The 8273-nt window shown below is 52.3% G+C and overlaps 3 protein-coding genes and 1 non-coding gene across 4 annotated transcripts; 2 read left to right on the top strand and 2 right to left on the bottom strand.

Annotated features, from left to right (window-relative positions):
- Positions 1 to 23: 23 nt before the first annotated feature.
- On the bottom strand, positions 24 to 2657 carry P884DRAFT_262279 (glycoside hydrolase family 17 protein). Its single transcript, XM_069441642.1, has one exon. The coding sequence runs from the start codon at positions 2325 to 2327 to the stop codon at positions 36 to 38; it is 2292 nt and encodes a 763-aa protein (XP_069295675.1). The 5' UTR covers positions 2328 to 2657; the 3' UTR covers positions 24 to 35.
- A 1376-nt stretch (positions 2658 to 4033) lies between these two features.
- P884DRAFT_55963 (uncharacterized protein) lies at positions 4034 to 5124 on the top strand. The gene is made up of 3 exons (XM_069445961.1): positions 4034 to 4250; positions 4349 to 4395; positions 4478 to 5124. The coding sequence occupies exons 1-3, from the start codon at positions 4214 to 4216 to the stop codon at positions 4961 to 4963; spliced, it is 570 nt and encodes a 189-aa protein (XP_069295674.1). The 5' UTR covers positions 4034 to 4213; the 3' UTR covers positions 4964 to 5124.
- On the bottom strand, positions 5123 to 5193 carry P884DRAFT_t130. Its single transcript has one exon. It is a non-coding gene; the product is annotated as a tRNA-Gly (tRNA).
- Positions 5194 to 5583: 390 nt separating this feature from the next.
- On the top strand, positions 5584 to 5823 carry P884DRAFT_205806 (uncharacterized protein; the record flags this gene model as incomplete). The annotated part of the gene is made up of 1 exon (XM_069438675.1): positions 5584 to 5823. A coding segment is annotated over one exon (240 nt), but the record flags the coding sequence as incomplete, so codon positions are not given.
- Between the last annotated feature and the right edge of the window lie 2450 nt (positions 5824 to 8273).

Here is an 8273-nt window from a genome sequence, read left to right as displayed (position 1 = left end):
AAAAAAAAAAAAAAAAAAAACAAAACGGTTTTCTGCTACGACGACGATACCCGCTTCCCCCCGCAGTCCGGGATCTTGAGGCCGTCCTTCAGCTTCCGGTCGACCGTGAGGAGGCCCCACTTGTCCTCCCACTCCTTGCCGGGCTCATTGAAGCGAATCTTCCAGGGCTCGTCGAAGGCCTCGAACCAGAAGTACTCGGTCCCGTCCTCGAGCGCGCGGCAGACCCAGTCCTCGAGGAAGCGGTTCATCTCGTCGATGCCGGCGACGGCGCCGTCCGGGCATTCGGTGACGTAGTCGCTGCCGCAGTTGGTGCCGCCGCTCGACGGCCAGCCCGTCTCGGCGATGATGTTCATGCTCTTGTCCTTCTTGAGGAAGCCGCTCGTCTTGTTGCCCCAGAAGTACATGGTCCAGTCGGCCGCCTCGGACACCTTGGTGCCCGAGAAGAAGGGGTGGATGTTGGCCATGATGGCGTCGCTCTGCGCCGCGAGCCCGGCCGTCCAGTTGTCGCCCAGGTCGCTCGTCGCAACGGGCAGCGACATCTTGCGCTCCGTCAGGTTGTGCCGCACCTCCTCCAGCAGGCTGCCCAGCTGGGTGATGGTCATCTCCTGCCGGAAGAGGATCTCGTTGGCCACGATGATGCCCTTGAAGTAGCTGGTGCCGTACTTGTCCAGTATGTTCCACATCTGCCTCAGCTGCCGCGCGTTGGTCGTCTCGTTCTTGTCCTGCCACACGCCCAGCCAGATCTTGACCTCGTCCTGGAGCTTGAGCTGGTTGACCGCGTGGATCACCATCTCGGTCTGGTTGCAGTCCGTGCCGTAGAGCCGGACGACGTTGGTCAGCCGCGAGAGCACCGCCATGTCGCGCGTCACGTTGTTCTGCGAGGGCGGGTTCGTGAGGCAGTCGGGATACTGCGTGTTGAGAGGCGTGTAGTCCATGCCCGGGAAGACCTTGCGGAGGTCCGGATTGTTCATGAGCACCTGGATCTCGGACGAGTCGGCGTCGAGGTCGCCGTTCGCCTTGGTGTCGCCATCGGCGGTCGACGTACTGTCGTCCGAGCCGGCGCCGCTCTTGCTGCCGCCCTTGTGGTCGTCCTTCAGCACGACGCCGAACAAGATGCCCAGGACGACGCCGGCGACGATAGCGACGGCGAGGGCGATCAGGATGGCAAACTTCCACTTCCTGCCCCGGCCGCTGCCCTTGGAGACGGCGCTGTGTAACGCCGCCTTCTCGCCGCCGGCACCCGCACCGACGGCGGCAGCGGTGTATATCCCTCCTCCGCCGCCCGACCCGCCCGAAGCAGCGTCGCCGGGCGCCGCCGTGCTGACGGGCGCGTATTGGTTGCTCACGCTGCCGCTCCCGTTCCGGCCGACCAACCCTCCGAGGACACCGCCGGTGCCTGCGCCGCCCGCGGCAGCGGCACCGTGGCTGTCACGTTTGGATCCGATGCTGAGCATGCTGGTCCGCACGGCGGACCGTCCGTATTCGAGCCCGTCGTCGCCGTCGTCGATGATATCGTGCGGGTTGACGACCCCCAAGTCCGAGTCTTGGTGCCGCGAGTAATTCTGGTAAGGATCGTCTGTGTAGATGTCGACCCCGATCCTAGACGAGGTTCGCGAGCCCGGAGTGGAGTATCCCGACCCGAGGGGCGCGGAGGCGAGCCCTTGCAAGCTCGCGTGTGAATTTCTGTCTCCCGGGTGGTAGCTGCCGGGGGAGAGCATGCCCCTTTCTCCGTAGCCGTCTTCGCGTCCGTTTCCGTGCTGGTGGTATGGTTGTTGTTGAGGTGGTGATGGTTGTTGTTGTTGTTGTTGACCGTGAATGGCGTCGAGGCCGCTCTCTCTTGCGTTCTGTTCTGCGGCTGTCAGGGCGATACCAGCCATGCATCCGGCGGCTGCGTTGCTGAAATTGTCGGCTCCTGGTGCGATTGTGGTCTGGGGAGAAGGGCGTTGGGCCTGTGGCGGATACGAGGTGGCTTGTCCCCAGGAACGTCTCTCCGTACCGCGTTGTGGAGATGCCCGAGGTGGGGATGCCGGGTGGCCGTGGCCGCTGTATTCGCTCGGTAGTGTTGTGCCGGCAGGGGCGTATTGGCCTGTCCCTCCTCGCCCGCCGTTTGCGGCTTCTTGGTTATAGCGTCTCTGGGAGCGAAGCCTGTCGAAGGACGGATCTGCTTGTGGCCTGGGCTGGTCCTGCGACGGCGGGCGGTCGTGCGCGTCTTGGTAGTAGTAGTACGATTGTTGAAACTGGCGATGGCGCGGAGGAGTCGGGCCCGGCCCGCCAAGAGGTTGGCTCGCGGCCATCTCGTCGTCTGAATAGTATCGTGGCTGCGCCATTGCTCACGGTTGATGAGACGGGCGCAGCATGGGCTCGGCATTGGCCCCCGCCAATTCCCTTGACTCCACCGCGAATCGCAATCGTGCAATGTCGAGCACCTTCCGGGGTGATCCAATAGTTACCCTGTGCCCAGGAACCAGCACGTCATTCGACCCTCGTGCTCACCCCAAGAGCACAGGAGCGAGCCGAAATTTTGGGTGTGTTGGCGGGCTCAATGGAAACAGACCGAGGTGGAACAAGTATCGTGTGCGAATTACGGCGGGCAGCCGTGGCTTTGACGATTTCGCATCGAAGTGCCCGGGGTTACCCTCCAAAGGCTTTGTTCGTATTTGGGGCGCTGCGCCCCGGTCGTTGCCTTGTTTGGGCCCCACGTTCGCTAATAAGTTTAGTGCAAAGGGAATTGTCGCAGGATTTCGAATAAATCGGATTAAAAAAGCAGGGCGCTCAGAATCTCAGGGTCGGGCGGACGGAAGAATGCAAAGTTTCTGAACATACGACTAACGTTATCCACGCGACGCAAACGGGAAGTGTGATGTTTCAGGGGGGAGAGCTTTGTGCAACTCCCAGAGCCGAGATGGAAACTGTTTCTCTCAGGTGTCTCAGCAACCGACAAACTTGGCGGGCTGCAGATTCGGGCTTGGATCGAAGCCGCAACACGCAATGGGGTCCACAAAGTCCATGTGGCTGGCAAGTGTGGTTGGCAGCAGGTTAACTAGTTAATGGCAGATGCGACGGCTGAAGGGGAACCAGACTCAAGGTGTGGGCCGGTCCCTGGGCCACTTTGGTTGTTGCTGGGCAGCGAACAGCGCTTGCCAGCCAGTGCCCCGCCAACCACATCGGCATGGTCTGACACCCGGGGATTTGGGCTCGCACGGCGAGGGACCATCGATCCGCCGCCTTCGAGGGTCTCCCTTGTGTATGTACCTTGTTCGTCGCTGCGAAAAAACACCAAAAAAAAAAGCCCCACAAAAAAGCTCCATGTACATGTACAGATATTCTACTTGAGTATGGCCCGGTCGTTTTTGTTCGCTGGCCTACACAAAGCGGCAACAACGGTCAGGGCCGCTACCCCGCCGCATTACATCATCCCGTTGGCAGGAGCAACGGTGCATCTGAATGAACATCAACTCCGGAGGACTCCGTACTTGTCAACATTCCCCGAGCCTGAATTAGTCAACATACCCCATGCAGATCCTGCGGGTAGCCGCTCGTTATCGCTCTATCCCTCCTTGAGTGTCTGCATTGGAGCGTTGGGGCTTTTTTGGAAATGCCTCCGCCGCCGCCCACACTCAATTACCAAAGTACCGAAGCCCCTCAATCCCGTCGTTTGCTCGGGCGAGACAATGCAGCGCCCCTGAGACGACAGCGGCGAAGGATGCGGCTGCAGAGAAACCCTTAATGGCTTGATGAATCGTTTGGTACTTCAGCTATCCGTACAAGCACGAAGTGCTGATCGAGTTGCTAGGGTATTTTCTCGTCCTCCGACGTCCCGGTACCCGGACTTGGAGTTTTACCGGGCACCTGACAAGACTCAAATGCGCCACGTCTGGGATACGCCGTCTTAGTACTCCATAAATTGTCAATCCCTGATGGTTAGGGAAGATGTTTCCCGCTGTGCTGTTTCACCGCGCAGAGCAAGTCGAATGACGCAACACCATCTGAGAGGCGATTGACCTGACATCATGGAGAGGCGCGACAGATGGCCGGTCACGTATGTTAAAGCTGGAGCTGGGACACTCACAAATGAAAGTCGATAGCAATTCAAATACTCGTCAACCGCACCACCAAGGATACAGTCATTCAACGATTCGATTAAAAGAAATTACTCGACCGAACTACAACAAATCATCTTTGCAGACTCGCCTCAAAAAGTCACATTGTCACCATGTCCGCCAACCTGAACTCCGTCGGAAACCAGGACCGTACGTACAACATAACTCAGCTTCTCATCGCCGAGTTCCGTGAATTTCATCGACATGCCTGATTCCGGGGCGGGCTGACCTGCTCCTCGTCTCTTCAGAGTTCCATTCCAGTGTCCCGCCGGCAAAGCCAATGACAACCTCAGGGGTAAGCACCACCGTTTTCCCAGTCTTCCACATCCCGACTTTTGCAAAGAATCTTCCTGCTGACACCCGCCGCCGTAACGCAGCACCAACTGGGACAGCAGGTCGGTAATGAGGCGGTGCCCGAATTCCGAGCCGAGACACACGCGCCGGGCACGGTGCCCAAGCAGCACAGCTACCGGCCGAACCCCGTCCACGAGACGCCCGGGCAGGCGCTCAACCCGAACGCGTCGGCGGCGACGGGCGGTCGCACGGGGGCGCTCGACATGCCGGGCGCGACGAGCGGCGAGGTACACAGCGCATCGACGTTCGCGCGGCCGATGGAGGGCGAGAACTCGCGCGAGGCGCACGGGGCCCACGGAGTCGGCAAGCGCAAGGGCGAGCGCAGCGGGCTCGAGGGTGTCGGTGCCACGGCGTCCACCTCGGAGGAGACGGTCGAGGGCCGCATCAGCGCCCTCGGCGCCGACTTGCCCGAGGGCGTCGAGCGCGGTATCCGCGGCAAGGGCCCCGGCGCCGAGAAGTCCATTCCTGCCTCGGCGGCCGAGGTGGCCTCCGAGAAGAGGAGGCCGTGAGAAAAGAAGGGCTGCTTAGTGTAATGATATGAACCGGACGGATATCATGTCGGTGATGACGAACGGAATGTAAAAGTATTAAGTCGGAAACGTCGCAAAGGCGACCAAAAGAGCAAAAGTTCATGACCTTGGAGAGGCCTGGGGTACAGTGCAGAACAGTGCGTCAGCCGCGAATCGAACGCGGGGCCCATCGATGGCAACGATGGATTTTACCACTAAACCACTGACGCTTCTGGGAGACGTGGCTGAATCTCTTGGCATTTTGTTCCTCTCGGATGGAAAATTCGGGAACCATTTTCTCCAGGCTGGAGAGTTAGTGTACGCCAACCGAACCCCCACAGGGAAAATGAACAAAGTCGGTTAAGTAGCTAGTTTGCTGCTCCGTAATTAATGACTCATGACCAGAGCGGCTCTGTGCCCTGGTTGGCAATCCCTGCACTAGCGAAGAGAAACAAACTATGGTGTAAAGCATCTGCTGATCCCACGTCCGATGGGCTAGATGGTCAACCGATGGGCCAGTTTAGAGTGAAATGTCCGGGGGCCAAGGTGACGCAAGCGTATCACTATCTCGGCTACAATGAGGGGTCAAAAATCCCGGACCACCCCACCCACTTAAACGCGTTTCGCGACACCCACGCGTATCCTACCTTTTCTTCAACATCCTACAATTCAACGATATAGCCCTCAATCTACACGATTTTATACGCAAATTGATGGTAAACCACCAGCCAAACCAGGAATTGAGCCCAAATATTCGAATGGTTATTTATAGCCTTATAGCTACTGGCCAAAGCGAGCGATCCCTGGCAACCCTCTTCGGCGTATCTCAACATGCCATCTACCACGTAATTAAACTATAGAAATCTTACCACACTTTTAAGTCCTAACCTCGAAGTGGCCATCCAGAGGTTCTTTCGCGTTCGGAAAAACGGTATATCCTTTTGATGGTTAAGAAAAACCGACATGTGGCATAGAAGGCTCTGATCAACGCGATTAGGAAGAAAGTATCACCTTTAACTATCTGACGATGCCTCTAAGCCTATTATCTATAGAAATAGCATGCCAAAAGGAGGATTCCCTTGTTAAAGGAGGTAATAAAAGATTAGTATAACTTTATATATAATTAGCTTAGAAAAACGGATAAATTGATATAGGTAAGTTAAATATAGTATACTTATTCTATTAGATATTTCTAATAATCTTAGACTATCTTTTCTAATAAGTATTCCTATTAAAATAATACTTTAAATCTAACTACCTAGGTATTCCGTTTTCCTTCTAAGAAGTATGATCGCTAATTTATCAACTTGAAGAATTATATATAGGCAAATATTACCATTATAGTATAGGAGGTAATATAGATAGGTAGTTAGAGTAAGCTTATTATTATAGAGAAGGATCTAAGCACTCTATATTATAGCTATATAGCCTAGTCGTACTAGAGGGCTCTAGAAGAGGGCCTTCTACCTTATTATAATAAGACCTAGCATTTTTAGTAGGATAACGCTCCTATCGATATATCTAAATTGACCAAATAGTAGCTCCTGGCGTAGAAGATTTCCTAGATTGAATAGCCTATATATAGCCCTGATTTAAACCCTATTGAACATATATAGGCAGCTCTTAAATGGAGGCTATATACGATGTTCCTAGATCTATAGAATTTAAGGCAGAATAGGGTAGATATTAAAGAGTTTACCAAGTGCCTATAGGAGGCGTAGTAGGCTATTAAGCAGGGGCTAATTGATAGGCTAATCTAGGGAATGCTACGTCGGCTGGCCGTAGTCAAAAAAGCCAGGGGGTAGTATATAAAATATTGAAGCTTAGAACTAGGGCTACTATCTAATGTAAACAGTTTTTCTATATAATTTGTGGTTGTTAAGATATCCTATATTAAAGTCTGGTGGTAAAAATGTAGGTGGCTAGGAAATGTAGGGGCGGTCCTGGACTTGTGACCACTTACTATACCTTACTATATAGGCTATAAATAATAATAATAATAACAAAAGTGGTAGGGAGTTCTATCCTCCCGTCACTCTAGATCAAAACGATAGGTGACCGGGGATATGAAACTAATTACGGGAATGGACAAGACATATATATACTACTACCACCTTGTAGTAAGAGGGGCAGAGGTCGGTACGGCCAGATTCACTCCGGCTCCGCCGGCGTAGAATATCCACCTAACTTCCTAACTGCTGCTCTGCCGCGATCATGAAAATCGGTTTGTCTTTGTCACTCTCCAAAATTTATCAACGCCCCTACCAGGTAATTATCTGATGTTGCGGGCTTGTACCGTTGCCCGGCTACGGAATAGGGTCCGGCCGAGCGAGTGCCGGAGCCGGAGATGATTTCTAGGCACGCACCCCCCCCTCCCCCCAACCTACCACCAAGGGCGCCGGCTCCGGCACACCCATTTCGAAAAGCGGACGGCCTGAGCCAACCGCGCTGCAATGTTTAGAGTGAGCTCCGGAAATTGAAACAAGTTAGTTAGTTAGTTAAGTCGGGACCCCTGTTATTAGGCCACCCCCCCTTTAGGCCACTTAGCAAATCTTAGCACCCACACCTACCTATTATCTTTAACCTTCCATACAACAGTCTATTCAACCTACTACAATATAGGAAGCCTCTAAATCTATACTTTCTAACCTACTCTCTTTAGCTATAGAGCCCTCTATATAGCCGGCTTTAACCTAGGCCTAGTAGATCTATTTAATTATAGTAAACTACTTATTTAGATCTCTAATCACCCTCTTCCTCTTTAATAGCTAGGTTACCTCTAACTATACCTTTAGAGCTTTATTTTCCTATTATAACTAGGCTAGTTAAAAGTCCTTCTAGTTAAATGCTTTTTAACCTTCCTAAATAGGAACCTATATATAGAGAGATATTAAGTCTTAGTAACTAGGTTAATTAGTTAATTATATAAGTCTAACTTCCTCTATAGTATATTAAAAATTAGGTTAATAGTTCCTTTTAATAGCTAGGAATATTAAATAGGTTCTAGAGTTTATATAAAAGTTATCTATTAGCTAGTATTAACTATATTATTAGAGTTTTGTAATAAAAGTTTACTTATTAGGGGTTTAGCTATATTAATTAGTTATAACCTAGATACTTTCTATCTTGCTTTAATATTCTAAGATATTATTATAAATATAACCTAACTATACTAATAGCAAACTATAGAAGGCCTATACTATATACTAATAGGTATAACCCTACTAGGTAATAAATAGGGTTAGAATATAACTAAAAGAATAAGTAGCTAATTCGAGGTATTATAACAAATCTCACTCCCCTTACCACT

This window comes from Thermothelomyces heterothallicus (genome assembly GCF_042370625.1).
Source record: "Thermothelomyces heterothallicus CBS 202.75 unplaced genomic scaffold P884_scaffold_20, whole genome shotgun sequence".
Classification (NCBI taxonomy): Eukaryota; Fungi; Ascomycota; class Sordariomycetes; order Sordariales; family Chaetomiaceae; genus Thermothelomyces; species Thermothelomyces heterothallicus.
This window is presented reverse-complemented; position numbering and strand designations above follow the sequence as displayed.